We start from the raw sequence: 18,732 nt of genomic DNA, 5'->3' as shown, positions 1-18,732 counted from the left end.
AAAAAAAAAAGAAAAAAAAAGTGGGGGGTGGGGGGTGGGGGGGTGGAGAAATGGCTCAGAAAACCCTGGTTTGAATTCCAACACCCACATGGCAGCTAACAACCGTCTGTAACTCTAGTACCAGGGGATCTGACACCTCTTGTGCCCTCCACAGGCCTTGCATGGGGTGCACTTACATGCAGGCAATACACTCATACACATAAAACAAAAATGATTTAAAAATTTAAGAATGATTTTGGAATACTGCCTTCTAGAATTTTTTTTTTAAATCCGTTACAGTTCCCAAACAGAAAACTTCTGTGCAGTATGGTAGCTTTTAACATGAGCTACTCATTTACCCATTTTCATATCTGTTATAATGACCAGAAACATAAAAATAGAATTTAAAAAAACGTATTTGTACTAAAAACTTGGAAAGCCTACATTCAAATTACCAGAATCCTTCTGGGTTGTAGGAGGAGGCTTTAGTGAGTTGACAACAGACCTTTTTTAAAACTAATCATCTGAACCCTTCAGCCTTTATTTCCTGTTACCCTCCTGTCCACACAGTTTTCAACCAGGCATTATTACTAAACTCGCTTGAAAACTCATCTGTCAACTATTAGCCAACGCTATCACTGCTACCCCTTGAATAATATTAAGCCTTTCCCATGTGGAATGTTCTGTTCCAAGTGCATTTTTACATGAGCTATCGCAGTAAATCTCCATAAAAGCCTTTTCTGATAGTTACTGCTTACAGACAAGAGTTCTGAATTATAGTGAATTTAAATAACTTGCCCAACCTCACCCATCTATGATTTACAAAGAGTCTGCCTCCTACGCTCATGTCACTTTCTTTTCAATCTGTTTACTTGTCTTCTGCTCCCATCCTATTGTGGTTATTTTCTCTCATCGACATTATTATATTAGGGCCCTTGTGCTTAATTTTTCTCATCTTCAGTATATATTTAACATTAATTCTAAGAGTCATCTTTCAAAGATATAAATCTGGTTATATCATTTACTGTTTAAAGTTCATTACCTGTTTACAAGGATGTTAGTGACTGTCCTTTGCCTACTTTAAGGTCTAACATCGTTCCCCTATACTCACTTTTGTTATTTTCCACCCCATTTTTTCTCAAAGTTCCTGGCTTAAGGCACTTTTTCTTGCTTCCAGCCTTCTGCACAGACTACTGAAAAATTCGCCCCTTTTAATGCCCTTCTATAACTTTATTTATCCTTTAACTTTGTTAAACATCAATCAATGAGTACTAGGTTCTAGATACCTTTTGATATATGAAAATAAAGTTCCTTGCCTAGAATAGTATTTAGGGGTTTTATTTATGTTTATTAACTTTACTCTTGAGAATTTCATACATATATACAACGAAATATGATTATATCTGCTCCCTATCTCCCCTTTCCAACTCCCCTCCAAAACCTCCCTCCCAATTTTATGTCTTTTTTTGGTTTTGTTTTTTAATAACCCATTAAGTCCAATTAGTGCTGCCCATATGTGCATGGGTGTGGGGCCATCCACTGGGGCATGGGAATCCTACTAGTGACCACACCCTCAAAAATAATGATTTTCCCTGAAACAGAGCTCCTCAGTAAAGGGTGGGGCCTGGAGATCATCTATTCCATCTATGCTAGAATTTTGGCTGGCTTGATCTTGTGCGGACAACCTGAGATGCTATGAGTTCATGCGTGTGATAGCCATGCCATGGCCAAAAGACCATTTCACTCACTCCTCCCCATCCTCTGGCTCTTATATTCTTTTCCCCTCCTCTTCTTCCATGTTCCCTGAGCCTTGGTGGGGAAGGGAGTGTTGCTATAGATGTCCCATTTAGGGCTAAGCATTCAGTCTTATTCTCGGCATGTTGATCAGTTAGGTGTCTGTTGACTGTTGCTCACTGAAAAAAGAATCTTTTCTGACCGTGATTGAGGGAGCAGCCCAGGTCTATGTGTACAAATATAAATATTTAGAAGACATTTGACAACATGATCATTTAAAACATTAGAACAATAGCAGGTTCTAACCTAGGGCCTATATGCCCTCCCAGCCATGGATTGACCAGGATTCCAATACCAGGCATGAAATTCCCTCCTGTGGAGCAGGCCTCAAATCCAGTGAGAAAGTGATTAGTTATCCCATAACAGTCTTGCCACTATTGCACCAGTGGGCATATCTTGCCTCTCAGTATTGTAGCATACAGGATTCTGTGGCTAAGACTATTAATGTCATTTCTCCCCCAGCAACCTGCATAGCTCCTTCCAGCACTATGTTTGTTTATATTTGAGACAGGGTCTCATGTGTCCCAGGCTTAAACTTGCTCTGAAGCCAAGGATCACCTTAAATTGCTAGTCTCCTGCCTTCATGGATTTTCGTCTCATTTTAGGTCTCTTTTCTGTAATAGGCTATGTATAAGTCAGAGGCTCTACTCAAGGCTGTGTTCCTAACACCTTGCTTGGTGCTTGGTATACAGCATATATTAGCACTGTTTGAATGACTTAATAAATGAGTAAAAGCAACAGTGGCCTTTTAACCAAATGTATGATCCAAATATCAGATCTATTTTTTAAAAATAAATAGTATAAGTTCGAATCTATACTAGAAAAACTCTGTTAGTGTTTTCTAGTCTTCCCTTTACTTGGCAGCAGTTGAGACTTGGAGAAGGTAGTATACACAGAAAACTAGCCTTTGTTTGTGTTGCTGTTGTTTGCTATAAGGGCCATTCTTGAAACTAGTCTCTGTTTTGTAGTCATGGTCTTTGGTGTTCTGTTGCCTAGTCTTTCTGATTGTGTATTTTCTTCCTTGTACCCTGTTTTCCTTACATCTGGGATGCAGTTTGGCAGTAGAACACTTACCTAGTGTGCATGAGGTTCTAGGTTCAATCCCCAGCACTGTCAAAAATAAGTGAGGAGTCTTCCTTACATCTCCTCTTGCTCATCTCCTCATGCACATTTCTGAACTTGTCACTTAATGTAAGGTTGTTTTCCCTTTGCATAATACCTGTGCTAAAAACAGATTAATCTCAGTCATTATAAATGAGTTCATACCTTTTCTCCTCTACATTACACATGAAGGCAGGGAATGGAAAAGATGAAAATCTGTTGTACTTTAACCCAAAGCATGCGTTTGTAAAAATGTCTGATTTTCTATATAAAACATTCTAGATTTTTATAAAACAACAAATATAGTGCTGTAGACTTATACTACTTACTTTGATGATTATCTGATACAAATGAACATTTTCTATAAAATTCTTTTTCAGAATGTCCAGGAAATGAATATTTTTGGAAAATCTGAATTAGAAAAAACTATTGAGCATTTGACATCCATTAATCATCAGGTAATTTATCAAAGGATTTGAGTCATATTGAATTATGAATGACTGTTAATTATGCTTTTAGTGTACTGAGCATACCGTTTATTTTTAAAAATTATAATATGCAACAAAAAGAGTTTGTACTATGAAGGCTGATAACTTGTTTCAAATCCATCTCTGCCTCCAGCCATCTATAGAAAAGTTACTTGACCTTTCTTTTCTTCAGGTTTTTTTTTTTTTCATTTATAAAATGGCTGTAGTGCTATTATTTCAGGGTTTTTTTGTGAAAATCTAATGGATGAATAATACATGTAAAGAACTTAGAATGGCTGGAATATTATAGGCACTTAATAGCTGTCAGCTATGATTATTATTATTATTTTGGTTTTAGCCTTGTAAAAATAATATGGACAGAGTGAAATGAAATCCGCTGTCATTCCTCATTACAGTAGCCCCCAGTATCTGCAGGAGATTGGTTCTAGGACCTCCACAGATACCAGATCTGAAGATTCTCAAGTGCATTATACAAAATAGCATAATACTGCATATAATCTATGCATGTCCCCAACTTTAAACCATATTTAGATTACTTACAGTACCTTAGATAATTGTATGAGTAGTTGTTAGACTGTTGTTTAAGGAATAATGACAAAAAAATCGTCTGTATGTTCAGTACAGATGCAACCATCCTAGACCTAAGTAGGTGCATATATTTTCTATGATTGACTAAATCTGCAGATTACAAAATTTTAAAATTAAGATAAAGATGAACAGAGAGTGATAAAACCACAATAGAGAGCAAACCCATAAATGAAAGGAAGACTAGCATATAAAAAGATCAATGTGTAAAGAGCAACTATTTTGTAATTGTTTCTAGAAATGAATGGCTACTTTTTTGTTGTTTTAATTTATTATTGTTTTTTAATAAATTAAAGGATTTATTTTATTATTTTATTATTTTTAAGTATTTATTTTATTAGTTATTTTTTAAATTATGTGTATCTGTGTGTCTCTGAATGGGTTTGTGAACATAAATGTAGTGCCTGGAGAGGCTGGAAGAGGGCATCAGATCCTTTGCATTTGGAGTTCCAGGCAATTGTGGGCTGCCTGATATGGGTGCTAAGACCCCAACTCAGGTCCTCTGGTAGAAGAGTGCTCTTTAACCACTGAGCCATCGCTCCAGCCTAATGAATGACTACTTGAAATAAAACGAAATAAAATAAGAAAGAATAGGAAATTGGCTTCTAGCTCAAATATACCATACCCAGAAATCATTTTAAGATTATTTACAGCCAGCTACTCGAGACTGAAGCAGGAGGATCATAAGTTCAAGACCTGCCTGGGTTGCAGAATAAATTCAAGACTAGCCTGAACAACCTATTGAGATCCTATCCTAAAAAGTAAAAAGGACTGAAATATAGCACAGTGATAGAGCACTTGCATAGCTTATTCAGGAGCTTAGGTTCAGTCCCCAGTACTGCAAAACAAACAAGCAAAAACCATGTTCTATGTCAGCAATAGAGGAAATGAAATTACAAAACTATTTTATATCCATCAAGTCCTCAGAAATTAAGAAATTGTAACCATGAATATTACCAAATGTATGTAGCTCTGGGAGTGCAAATTGGTATTTCTCTAAAGAATAATTTGGCACAGGGTTAGTCAGCTTTTCACTTACCTGACTAAAACCTGAGCAAGGCAATTTTGGCTCACAGTTTGAGAAATTCAGTCTGCTGTTAGTTGGGTCCAGTAACTTTGGCATTTGGTGCACATAGTGGCATGGTATGAGTTGCAAAGGGCTTATGCAGCCCCGCATATATTCTTTGTCAGCCACAGCCCATATGACTTCTCCCCTAGGCTCTGCTCCTTGCCTGTGGCTTTTCTCAGCAGATGGCCTGCATGCCTGAGTTTCCATCACATCTCAATTTCACTCTCACAGTGTAACACATTTTTTTTTCCCCTGGGGGTGATGGTGGTGGTGCCAATGTGGCCTACTTTTGTCATACCATGTATGGACTACCATACTCTCTTTGGAAATCTGGGTGGGTGGAAGCCTCTGATGACCCCTTAACTCTTGATTTTGCCATGTATGCAAAACTAACATAGAAGATGCCAATGTCTGTTGCCAATCTGGCCAGTAGCCAGGCCTGCTTGGAATATAGCTACAGCAACCTCTGAATGCCTGACTGGCTGAACACTGGGAAATAGTTCCCAAGGCATGAGCTGGAAAGCCCCTCTGTTCTCTTCTCAAAGCCAAGTCTTTCACAAGAGTTTATACTTATGCACCCTTTCTTAAATTTGTATTTATTTTTATTTTATGTGTATGAGTGCTTTGCCTTCATGTATGTATAAGTGCACCGATGTCATGGAATGCATGCAGAGGCCAGAAGAGGGCATCTGATCCCCTGGGACTGGAGTTACAGATGGTTGTTAGCTGCCGTATGGGTGCTGGGACTTGAACCTGGGTCCCCTGCAAGAACAACCAGTGTTCTTAACCTCAGCCATCTCTCCAACCCCCTTATGTACCCTTAACACCTTTGAGCTGGAAAATGAGTATGGCCTAGCCAGTTTCTGAGCTATCTTTAAAGACTTTCCCTCCTGTTCTGGCACAGAGGATGTGGCTTCCTTTTAGTGGGACTAATTTCTTCAGCAGCTACTCCTTTGTGGCTCTACTTTACTTTCACTTCTTTTCTGGCCAAACTCCAAGTTTTTCAAACCCTCTGCTCTGCTTTTTGCTCCTGATTTGCACTGTAAACCTGGCTAAAGGCAGCCAGAAATAACCATGCCACAGCCTAAATCCTCAACTGCTTTAAAATTTCCTACCTCATGTTAATTAGTCCATCACCCTTTAACTCAAAAGTTTGGGGCATAGCCACAAAATCTCAAGGCATGGATCAAATGTAGGCAAAGTTCTTGCCATAGTGTAGCATGCATGACTTCTAGTCCACTTTCTAGTAGAGTACTTGTTACCATCTGAAACCTTATGAACCTTGCTTTTAGCTGTCCATATTTCTAACAATATTCTGGTCTTCTGAACTCCCACCAGGATTACCCAGTAAGCTCTGTTTATAGCAGTCTAGGTTTTTGGTAGCCTGCTTCTCCAGACTCTTCCAAATCTTTCTCACAGACTAGTTCTCAAGGCTTTTGAACTATATGGCTAGGTAATCACAACAACCCCACTTTCCATATACCAATATTCTGTGTTAGCCTTTTATCACTGTGATAGGTAACTGAGCAAAACAAAGAAAGGTTTATTTGGGCTTATGGTTTTAGAGGTTGAATCCATGCTCAGCTGGCTCCTTTGCTTGGCTCTGAAGTAAGGCGTGGTGAAGAAAAGCTTTTTACATTGTAAAGCCAGAAAACAGATAAAATGAGAGGAAGAGGCAGGGGACAGGACACATCCTTCTCAGGCTTTGTCCCCAGCAACCTCCCTGCTTTACCTAGGCCTCATTTCCTAGTTTCTATCACCTCCCAAAATAATGCTACCAGCTCATTTGAAGACCAGATCTTCAGGCTGGAGAGATGGCTCAGTGGGTAAGAGCACTATCTGCTCTTGCCGAGGATCCTGGTTTGTACCCAGCACCCACATAGTGGTTAGCAGCTGTCCTTAACTCCAGTTCCAAGGGGATCCAGTGCCCTCTTCCATGGGCATTGCACGACACAGATGCACTTACATACATACAGGCAATACACTCAAACACATAGAATAAAAAATAATAAATAAATTTTTTAAGATCAAGCCTCTGGGGGATATTTCATGCTCAAAACATAACATAATATAGCAACTGCATGCTTCTGGGCCAACAATTCAATTTCTAGATACTCTATAGGGGGGTCAGCAAACTATGGTCCTTAGACTGAATGCACTCTCTACTCTGAAAATTGAGTTTCAATGAGAATACTGATTGCTCATGTGTTTGTTTCTGTATTGTCTGTGCTGTTGTGCTTTACTGGAGTGTTAGTGGCAAAAGCCTAGAACATTTATTCTAATGAGTATGTGATTGTAATTCATACAATGAAGTGTTACTGAGAAGAAATATGAAAGATAATTACTAACATCAACATGTATTAATGCTGAAAATTCTTGTTAAACCAAGAGAACAAGTTGCTAAAGAACTCACGTAGCATGATTCCACTTGTATAAAGTTCAGAAACAAGTAAAACTAATCAGTATATTGTTCAGGAAGTAATGTTAATGTGGTATGCTATAGAATTGGTGCCATGGTGCATGCCTGTAGACCCAGCTATGTGGGAGGCTGAGGCAGGAACATCATTGAACACAGAAGTTCAAGGATAGGGAAACAAAAGAGAAAAGCAAGAAATGAGGAACACAAGATTCAGGGTTGTGGGTGTGTACGGCAGAAGGTAGAGGATGCAGCCCATGCAGGGTGAAGTAATGCTTTTTAAGCCACATTTAGACACATAGATGTTCGTTTTGTTTAATTCGTCTTTATTTTGTATATACGCTTGTGTGGGCAAGATGGGTGTGTTTGCTTGTCCATTTCTACATGGAACCCACAGTTTTAATTACAATCACTTTATAGCCTGTTTCAATATCTCTTATGGCAAGTTCATTTGCATTTTTTCTCCCCCCAATATTTTTTAAATAAACTCTTCTAAATAAATTTTAGCATGAAATCTAAGGTACCATTCTTTAAAAGAGATTCAGTTAGGATTTTATTGGAATTTCATTGAATTTATAATTATTTAGAGAAATTGTAACACATTTGCAGTATCATGTCCCTTTGCAGAGGAGTGTGGCCATCTTTACGTCAAGTCAGGTCCTTTTATGCATTCCAGGAAAAATTTCACTTTGTTTCTTACCTAAATCTCTACCATTTTGTGGTTAAAGTATTTTCAGCTGTTTTTTGCTTAACCCCCTATCTAATTAGTGAGGGTTTTTTTGTTGTTGTTTTTTTTTTTTTTTTAATTTATTTTGGTTTTGTGCTGAAATGTGAATGAACCATGGTTGTTTTTTGTTTGTTGATTTAGGCATTCCTTTGCTTTTTTGAAAATTCTGTTTATAGTTTTCCTTTCTGTTTCATTACTATTACAGATTTATTCTTTTTATTTTTTGCTTGCATATTTTCTTTTTTTTAGGCTTAGTGAAGAGAGGCTAATGGACACGCTCATTCTGACATCTAGAACTTAAGAGTACAGTCAAAGGTTTTTTTTTGGTTTTGTCTTTTTGAGTCAGGGTCTCCCTGTAGTCTCAGCTGACTTCAACTCACTATGTAGACCAGGCTGGCCTTGAACTCACAAAGATCTGCCTGCCTCTGCCTCCCAAGTGCTGGGACTAAAGGCGTGCACCACCATGCCTGGCACAAAGTTTTTAAAATCTAATTTATTCCATGGTTGTCTTCTAGAAATATTAGAGTGCCTATGAAATATAAAATTAGCACATTAACATATATGCCTATTAATTTTTAAAATTTAAATTATAGCTTGAAAGTGAAAAATATGAATTGCAGTCTAAAATACTAATAATGAAAGAAACAATAGAGTCATTAGAAAACAAATCAAAACTCCAAGCTCAAAAACTTAGCCACATGGCTGGTGACTCATCTCATCAGAAAACAGAAATGAACTCTATTAGGTAAGTTTACTGAAACTTTCATTATTTCACTTCTGGGGACGGGCCTCTGGTAGACAAGGTTCATAGCTGTGGCATTTGGACAGAAGCTTTGAGTAGGAGTTTCCCACATTGACCTCGTGGTACAATTACCTGGCAGCTTTTGATAAGTGTGAACACAGGGCCTAATTTTTAGGTGTTTTAATTTGCTGAAAATATCTGGAATCAATTTTGGGTATCTGTATTCTTGAAATTTTCTGTTTAACCTGATCCTAGGCAAGTTTTTGACCTTCCTTTAAAAGTCCGACTTTGTAGATGCCTTGGATGGTTTGTACTCCATAGAGCAGGACTGAAAACCGTAGAATCTTTTCTACTATGCCGTTTCCCTTCTTTTTCTCACCTCTTTTAAAGGGATGCAGATTCTGAATGTTTTGTATTTTCAATACTTTGTGATTTAGAAACAGACTTTTAAGCAAGAGGTGGGGCCATGTGTGTAGATGACCTCTAGGAAGCTAACTCTGGCAGAAATAGGGAGCAGGGCTTGAAGTCTTAGCAGTGAACCATAAGCAGTGGAGAGCAAGGGTTAGGACTGAGATCATAGCAGTGAACCTTGAGGACAGACGATACATTCAAAAGTATTTCCCCATAAAGCCAAATGATGACTTAGATGGGGATAAAATAAAGATAACAGTAATTCATAATGCATATATTAGGATATTGGATTGTTAGATACTCATCAGTTTCAAACACATAAAACTCAAGCAAATAAAAGTGATGTTTTTTTATCTGAATTGTATAATTGTCATAAGTGAAAAAAGATAAATGAATATCAGCAGAAAGGCATTCCTGAGGAGTCGGAGGAAGTCTTTCTAAATTATAGTTACTATAAGAGTTAGGAAAAAAGCCGAGTGTAGTGGCACACGCCTTTAATCCCAGCACTCAGTAGGCAGAGGCAGGCGGATCTCTGTGAGATGGAGGCCAGCCTGGTCTACATAGAAAGTTCTAGGCCAGCTGGGGCTATAGGAAGACCCTGTTTCAAAAAATTTTTTAAATCTTTTTTAAAAATTTAGAAATAATTTTTTTAAAAAGATTGACAAGGGGCTGGAGAGATGGCCCAGCAGTTAAGAACACTGGTTGTTCTTACAGAAGACTAAGGCTCAAATCCCAGCACCCACATGACAGCTAAAAACTGTCTATAACTCCAGTCCCAGGGGATCTGACAGCCTCTTCTGACCTCCGTGGGCATTGCACAACACGGGTGCACTTACCTACATGCAGGCAATATGTATTACGCAGACACATAAAATAAAAATAATTAATAAAAAAAAAGATTGACAAGTTAAAACTGAAGGATTTTTGAGCAGTAGATTGGCTGCTGTAAAAGGTGAGTGGGTAAAGTGGAAAGCTAGTTTGAGAAATTCACCTACAACTCAGAATGACAAAAAGAAATGATGAGGGGAAAAAAAAGACACATATCCCATACACAGAAATCAGGGATCACAAACAGTGTAAGACACTCTACAGAGCAAAGTGAGAATCACAGGAGTAATTAGGAAAAGAAAGGCTTAAAGGAAAGGTTCACAAGGGTTTTCTGGTTATCAGATGGCAGAAGAATATAAGACGAAGAACAGGGTTATCTGACTCATTTGGGGCATCATTATTTAGTTTTACTCGTGGTTGCCTTACTGCAGTTTTTATAAAATAGGCTTTAAGAAAATCTAAGGGAATCTCTTCTTCCCCTCCCTTCCTCTTCCTGTCTGCATGTACTCTAATGGAGGAGAGCTGAGTGGGCCAGCCCCTCTTTTGGTTCATGTCTTCAGCTCTAAAATATAGTCAGATACAATGTTGTATTTTTGTTTGAAGAATTACTAATCTACCCTTTGTACTTTTGGATCTGTCTGACTGAAGCTGGCATTTAATACATTTTGCTTTTCCATCAAATCATGGCTATACCTGTACTTTCTTTTCCTCATAGAAGACTTTGGAAAGAGAGCTCTTACTGTCCTCTTTTGGATGTCCTAGTCTGTTTTTAGATTCTTTGATGTTTTTCTCGATACCAATATCATTGTCTCTTATGAGTTCATTCTGCTTCTTCCCTCGCTTACATCTCATTCAGCTACTGTGCAATAGGAGGGATTATGAGAATTGTGCTCTCTGCCTTGCATAACCTGGGATATTGCATAATCTTATAACTTTGCTTTACACCAAACGTGTGAATACATGTGTGCGCGTGCACACACACACACACATACACGACTTATCTTGGAGGATAGTGTGTGTTAATCACATTCTATGAATAAACATTGGTTAAAAATTGAGTTCAAGCTGTCAGGTATAAGTTCAGAGCTAAACCTAATACAAATCACAATGCCCAGCCTTTATAGAAGCAAAAGTGCATGATCCAAACTTGTGCTATTTTCAGTGTAGTTAATAGATTTCTTGTTACTCCATTAATCACATCAAGTTCAATCCAAGAAACTGATTCTCAGGTGGATGAGGTATTATCTTCCTTTCTGAGATCCTCAGGAGCTCATCTTCTTTACCTTCCTGTGTTAGGCCTTTTTTTTTTTTTCATTGCTTCCAAATGGGTTTTCTGTGTCTTTTTCTGAATCAGGCACAGCCTCTAACTGTACAAATATCTATGGTCTAGTCTCTTGGTATACAATATCAGAGGACAAGGGATAAAAATCTGAGTTTTGAAAATTTTAATGACTGTTGTCTCTCTTGAATGGCAGCATTTAATGAAGTCTAAAATTTTATATCCCAAGCAAAACTCCATAATATTATAAGGAAATGTCTGTCAGTGTAGGAATGATATCTGTGACTCCTTGACATGCCAGCTAGTCTCTGGAGCCAGGATTGTCAAGTGCTTTCAGTTGTCAGTATTTTAGACTATATGGACCATACAGGTTCTGTCACACCTTTAAAACCTGCCTTTGAAACTCAGAAGTAGCTTTAGGCAGTGTGTAAGTGAAAGGCTGTGCCTCCTTTCAATATAGTTTTATTTATGGACACTGAAATTTGGATTCCATTTAATTTTCATATCAAAATATTTTTCTGTGAAAATTTTTTTGAATTATTTAAACATGTGAAAATTACTTAAAGCTTAAAAAAATAAGCACTATACCATGGTTTGTCAACCCTTGCTCAAGGATAAATTGTTTACAGCCCAGTTAGACAGCTAATTTTTCTTAGTCAATGCCATGGCATGCATCCTTAGTCTTTCTAACCTCTAGCTCTGAGACTCTAAACAATGACACATCTGAATATTTTCATACTGTTTTCTGTTCACTTTGGCTTTTCTTTTTTTTATGGATTCTTACTGTTGCCCAGGCTTGGCCTCTGGTACTAAAGTGATCCTCCCCCTTTGCCTCTAGAATCCTAGAACTATAGGCATCTACTACAGCACTCCGCTGCCTTAGGCTTCAACACATGAGGTAAAGCCAAGAGGGTTACATACTTATCTACAATGAAAAAAAATGCGTGAGCTGATTTTCCTGGAAATGACCCACAAACTAGTTAGAGCTCTGATTATACCAATAGGTATTCATTATTTCACTGGGATTTATTTACACGTATTCAGAAAACCAATTGCAACTAGTTTCCCTTGAGAAATATTTGTTAGGGAATTAGAAATCATTTTTGATAAGGGAGAGAAGACCCTTAGATTCCTATGATTTTAAGCCTAAAAACTGTCTTTTGAGCATTCCTAGCATTTTTTTCTTAGCAGTAAGAACAAGGGCCCTGGATGATGATGGCTGAGTTTGTTGAGCTGCAGTTGAAAGGACCAGGGAGACTGGGGCTGCCCGCTACAAATCTTCATTCTTACAGGAGCCGAAAAGAGAATCTGTTCCCATCCCTCTTCCTTTTCTGATGTACCAAGTTCATTAGTATTCGTTCGCAGACAGTGGTGGACTGTAACCATGAACTCTTAGAAGTCTATAGTAAGACTCAGTGTCTTTTTCTTCTAATAGGCCACTAAATTTCCAAACCTACTTCTTTTAAATGGAGCTCCATGTTAGAACTTGAAACATTTACTATGAATCAAGGAACCGTTGTGGTGTCCTTATGATATATTCTATCATGAAGGTCAAAGCTAAAAGCCTTCTGAAGCCTAGGTCTGTGAGAGCAAATCTTGCTGTTATAGCTTCCAGGGACATTAAATCTGAGAAGTAATCTTACTGACCAGTAACAGACTCCTCTCAGTTTGTCATTATCATTAACTGTGTAAGCATTTCATGCATCCTTTCCCTAGTTCTGTGAAAGCAGCCTTTAGTCCTAAATCCATTGCTCTTTGAGAGATGCCTGCCTCTTCTACTTACTGTGACCGCCAATTGCCTGCCCACCCACAAAATATCAAAATAAGAAGCAAATTCTCAAGTTCATATGGTCAGAATGGCCGGGATTTATGGGTTCTGAAGTACTGGGCCACACTGTAAGAACAAGACTTTGTATTTGCTTCCTTTTTTGGAAATAGATTTTGAAGGAAGGGGGGTTGATACTAGGAAATTGAGGAGAACTTTAAAACTACCAAGAACCCTCTGGAAGAGAGTATGTAATTAATTTGATTTTTATACTATATTATTTTTAGAAAGATGGAAACATTTTGGAGAAGAATGGTGGACAGCAACAATAATATTATATAATATAATGCCATTGATTATACTGGAAGAGATTTATAATAAGAAATAAAAGAAACTTAAATAGGAAATCAAAATATTTTTAAGACCTCTCATTTAAAAAAAAAATTGTATGAGAGATAAAGAATGCGTTTGTTTTTGTCCGCTGATTCTCTAGGACAGTAAATGACCAGCTCCAGCGGTCACTGGATGACTGTCAGCACCAGCTTTCAGTAAAAAGAGATGAACTTGAGTCAGCCCAAGAACAAATTAAAATATTGGAGGAAAGCATAGGTGAGTGCTTTTAAATGTTGCTTTTGCTAACCCTAACTTAACTCTGTCTGACAAACTTTTCTCTCCTTTCAGATAAACTAAAACTTAATATGATGTCACAGAATGAAGCCGCTCATGCAATGAAAAAGACCATTGCTGTCATTGACAAAGAGAAGGACTTTCTCCAGGAGACGGTAGATGAGAAGACAGAAAAGATTGCAAACTTGCAAGAAAGCCTAGCTAATAAAGTATGTATTTGTTAAACAGTGTTTTCTAGCATCTGATTAGAAAGGACTATTTTATTCTCTGCTTTAAATATTCAGTTCTTATAAACTATGAATACATTCCTGAGATATAAGGCTCTATCTTCTGATATGTAATTTGAATCTTTAGAATGTGATTTTATCAGCACTCATGAAAGCAAACATTAAAGACGTGATTTCAGTTCTTAGGGTGGGTAGAAACATGCCAATATGTGACATACAAAATGGTCATAGAAATATGCTTACTTGGGATTTTCTTTTATGTATAATTTATATACTTGAACTGTATATTTATCTACTTAACTATCCAAATGTGGTAGAGCATACAAATTCAACTAACTGGTTCAGTATGAATGGCTTAGAATCTTTTATATTTCTGTAGGAAAAAGCTATTGCTCAGATGAAGGTCACGGTCTCAGAGTATGAATTATCTTTAAAGTAAGTAATTAATGAAATGGCTTTTTGAGAAATTTTCAGTGATTAAGGCTTTATCTGCTTAGTAGAATTCCAGCAATAGGAGAAATTTCTACTGTCAATTTCCTAATTTTTCCAGTGGCAGCATTGTTTTCTCATTCTCCCGCTTAATAAATGTTACCCTGGTTAACGTTTTAACTTCCTCTGTCATCTACATCTGAACACTTATGTCTTAGTAGCTATGCTTTTGTATTTTTGCTTATTCTTTATTTTTACTGTAGTTACCCTGTTCAGGGTCCTACTCATTAAAACTTACAGTATTTGGGGACTAGAGAGATGACTCAGTGGTTAAGGGCACTGGCTGCTCTTTCAGAAGACCTAGGTTCACTTCCCAGCACCCACGTGGCAGCTAACAACCATTCTTAACTCCAGTTCCAGGGGACCAAATGCCCTCTTCTAGTTTTGACAGGCATTGTGCAACACAGGTGCACTTACATACATTCAGAGAAAACACTCATACACATGAAATAAAAAGTAAAATATTCTCTTAAAACTTTTATATTTCTTTTATATTTTGTGTCTGGTCACGTACAGAAAGATTTAAGCCACCTAAAGACAAAAGTCACTAATTATTTTATATGCTTTTGCATTTTTATATAGTAGTGAAACTATAAACAGTAAAGATTTACCAGTTGAATCTATTACATTTTGTTCTTAACACTTGAAATTTTTCTGTTTACTTGACTTTTGGAATGATATACACATTTTTAACATTTGTTTATTATTTTTATTTTACACGTATGAGTGTATTGCCTGCATGTATGTAAGTGCACCCATGTCATGCATTACCCACAGAGGTCAGAAGAGGGCATCAGATTCCCTGGAATTGGAGTTACAGACAGTTGTTAGCTGCCATATAGGTGCTGGGGAATCAAACCTGGGTCCTCTGCAAGAGCAGCCAGTCCTCTTAACCTCTGAGCCATATCTCCAGCCCCTGAATAATATATTTTTAAGGCTTTATTTTTATATAATGACTGATATAAAGCTAATATCTGATACATTTAATCAGTGTCTAAGGTAGCAGTTATAATTCCTTATATTCATGCATTTAATTCTGACTACTCTAGTTTTCTTTTAAGTGGGCTAGTTTTTCATAAAGCTTTCTTTATTGTTACCACATCACTTCTTTAACAGCCAGCTAAAGGAAACATTGACTAATCGAGATCGAGAGATAAGCAGCCTCCAGCGCCAACTGGATGCAGCTCACAAAGAACTTGAGGAAGTTGGAAAATCTAGAGAGATCTCTTTTAAGGAGAACAGAAGGTTACAAGATGATCTGGCTACAGTGGCAAGGGAAAACCAGGTATGAAAAAGTGCATAAAGTTATCATAGTACATATTTGCTGTTTGCTAAGTATTAAAGTTATAAATATTTCCTTCTAAAATGTATTGGTGTAAATCTAAGCATCATAAGTCCCTAAGGAGAATAGTGTGTGTCAGAGTTCTAAAGAGAATACCTAGAATGCAGCTCTCACTAGCTGTCTAATGGGTGCAGCTGCAGTCTCTTCACCATTTGGAGGTTGTGCTTTTTTCGTAGCTTTTGGGAGGGCATGGGGGATGACAGGGTTACATATAGCCCAGGCTGGCCTTGAACGCACTATGTAGCCAGTGCTGGCCTTGATCCTACCCCTCAACCTCTCAAATGCTAGGATACTGGGTAGGTACCACCATACCTGATAGCATTTTGGTTTCGGTTGCTAGGGAGCATTGACTTCTTTGTGGCAGAAGTTATTGTCACACTGTTGAGTGAGGATGTCAGCATCACTCTTGGAGCAACATGCCTATGTTTTAAGACTCATGGGAGATTTTAATAATTTGTGCTTATTTCCACTGGGTTAGAGATATATCTGTAAACTAATTAATGAATATTTTAAATGGCAGATTTTGAAAGGTAGTAGTTTCTGTTTGTACTGGTTTATTACAGGATTATACTCTGAAGACCAATGATTTTTATGCTTAAAAAACTACTTTTGAGGGGCTGGAGAGATGGCTCAGTGGTTAATAACACTGGTTGTTCTTGCAGAAGACCCAGACCCAGGTTCAATTCCCAGCACCCACATGGCAGCTAACAGCTGTCCATAACTCCAGTCCCAGGATATCTGACAGTCTCTTCTGGCCTCCATGGGGGCACTTACCTACATGCAGGCAATAAAACATATTGTAATGAGCTGAGCGTGGTGGTACACGCCTTTAATCCAAGCCCTTGGGAGGCAGAGGCAGGGAGATCTCTGTGAGTTTGAGGCCAGCCTGGTCTAAATAGTGAGTTTCAGGCAGCTACAGGAAGACCCTGTCTCAAAAAGACCAAAGAAAAAAAAAAAAACCCAACCCCATATTATAGATAGGTGAATTTAAAAAGGTTTTATTTTAATTTTTTGCGTATGAGTGTTTTGCCTGCATGCATGTGCACCACATGTGTGCAGTGCCTGTGGAGGCCAACAGAGGCTGCTGGATAACCTGGAACTGGAGTTAAGGATGGTTGTTAGCCACTATGTGGGTGCTGGGAACCAAACCCTGGTCCTTTGCAAGAACAGCCAGTGTTCTTAACCACTGAGCCATCTCCCCAGCCCCCAATTTTTTTTTTTAAATATTAACTTCTGATCATAACTGGCCCTTAGTGTAAAGTCAGATACATAGCCAGAACTGTTGTGGGAGTTGTGTGGAAACGGTTATTAAAAAGCCAAGATCAAGACAGGGAAGAGGCTCAGTGTATAAGAACACTTGCTGTGTAAGCAAGAAGACCTAAGTTCAACCCCCCAGCAGCCACATAAACACTGGGCACAACTGCATGTGCCTCACTGTTGGGGGGTCGGGGGGTCAAGGGGATCCCAGGAGCGTGCTGGTCAGCCATCCTAGCTGAAATAGGAAGCTTCAATTTCAGCTAAAGACCCTGTCTCAAGGGAATAAGGTGGAGAGATAGAGAACAACACCTGATGTTCTCCTTTAGTTTCTACATGTTTGCATATTGTCATGCACACCTGCACACACGTGGACATAACACACACACATACACATGTCAAGATCAGTCAGGAAAAATATGTAAAAATTACACATTAGACGTTTTCCCTTTTTCTTATTCTCTCTCCAATTCCAAAAGAGCTATCTGCATATGACTAGAACTTCACTTTAGTCTTGTCTTCAATTGCTGATTTACAGGAAATCTCGTTGGAATTAGAAGCAGCAGTGCAGGAGAAAGAAGAAATGAAGAGTCGAGTTCATAATTACATAACTGAGGTGTCGCGATGGGAGAGCTTAATGGCTGCTAAGGTAAAAAACAGTGCTTAGCTTTAAGACTGACTTAAAAAAAACTTCATGGTGTTTTCGATTCTGTCTCCAGTATTAGATATTAAATATTTGTGAGTAGGGATCTTACCTTTTAATTTTATATTTCCCTGTAGATCTCAGTATAGTACCTGCATAGATATCTGATGCTTCCTAAATTCAAACAAAATTCCCATTGTGTGTATGTGTTTATGACATAGATGTTCTGGTGAGGGTAAACTGACTTTGAAATCATTTAATTGTTCTTAAACCAGGAGAAAGAAAACCAGAATTTATTAGATCGATTTCAGATGCTTCATAACCGCGCTGAAGACTGGGAGGTCAAAGCCCACCAAGCTGAGGGAGAAAGCAGCTCAGTTCGACTAGAGCTTCTTTCCATTGACACAGAGAGAAGATACCTTCGAGAAAGAGTGGAACTACTGGAAAAAGAAATCCAGGAGGTAGTGCATCCATTTGTCCAGTAGAGACATGATTTAGTAAAACAAGACATTCAAAGATACTTTATTGAAGTAAGATTATAAGCATTGGCGAGCTCAATTCATGTCATACACATTAAACACTAATCCACTGCTCTTCCCTGTCCCCAGCCCCTGGCAGCCCTCCTTCTGCTTTCTGTAATACAAATGGAATCATACTAGATTTGTATTTTTGTGACTGACTGGCTTTCTGCACTTAGCCTTAGGATTTACTTAACCTCAAAATTTATCCATCTCGAAGCATGTTTCATTCTTTCTAAGACTAAATAATAATTTATTAAAATGTTGTCTATTCATCTTTTGATGAACATTTGGCTTATTTCCACATTTTGGCTACTGAGAATCATGTTGCTATTTAATGTAGTATGCTAATTACTTTCCATGGTTGCTGTGAGAAAATACCTAACAAAAGGCTAGAGAGATGGCTCAGCGGTTAAGAGCACTTTGTATTCTTCCAGTGGACCAGAGT

General features: G+C 38.0%; 1 protein-coding gene across 2 annotated transcripts in view; it reads left to right on the top strand.

The window, feature by feature from the left end:
- The window catches only part of Cep135 (centrosomal protein 135), a 75,531-nt gene that overhangs the window by 40,569 nt on the left and 16,230 nt on the right, over positions 1 to 18,732 (top strand). For both annotated transcript variants that reach the window (XM_008833342.3, XM_029563603.1), the window contains 8 exons: positions 3,255 to 3,332; positions 8,753 to 8,904; positions 13,678 to 13,793; positions 13,866 to 14,020; positions 14,418 to 14,473; positions 15,644 to 15,812; positions 17,662 to 17,772; positions 18,042 to 18,227. In XM_008833342.3, the coding sequence (XP_008831564.1) occupies positions 3,255 to 3,332; positions 8,753 to 8,904; positions 13,678 to 13,793; positions 13,866 to 14,020; positions 14,418 to 14,473; positions 15,644 to 15,812; positions 17,662 to 17,772; positions 18,042 to 18,227 (1,023 nt within the window). The remainder of the gene's footprint in view (positions 1 to 3,254; positions 3,333 to 8,752; positions 8,905 to 13,677; positions 13,794 to 13,865; positions 14,021 to 14,417; positions 14,474 to 15,643; positions 15,813 to 17,661; positions 17,773 to 18,041; positions 18,228 to 18,732) is intronic.

Source organism: Nannospalax galili, unplaced genomic scaffold, assembly GCF_000622305.1.
Source record: "Nannospalax galili isolate Female #2095 unplaced genomic scaffold, S.galili_v1.0 scaffold433, whole genome shotgun sequence".
NCBI classification, from domain to species: Eukaryota; Metazoa; Chordata; class Mammalia; order Rodentia; family Spalacidae; genus Nannospalax; species Nannospalax galili.
This window is presented reverse-complemented; position numbering and strand designations above follow the sequence as displayed.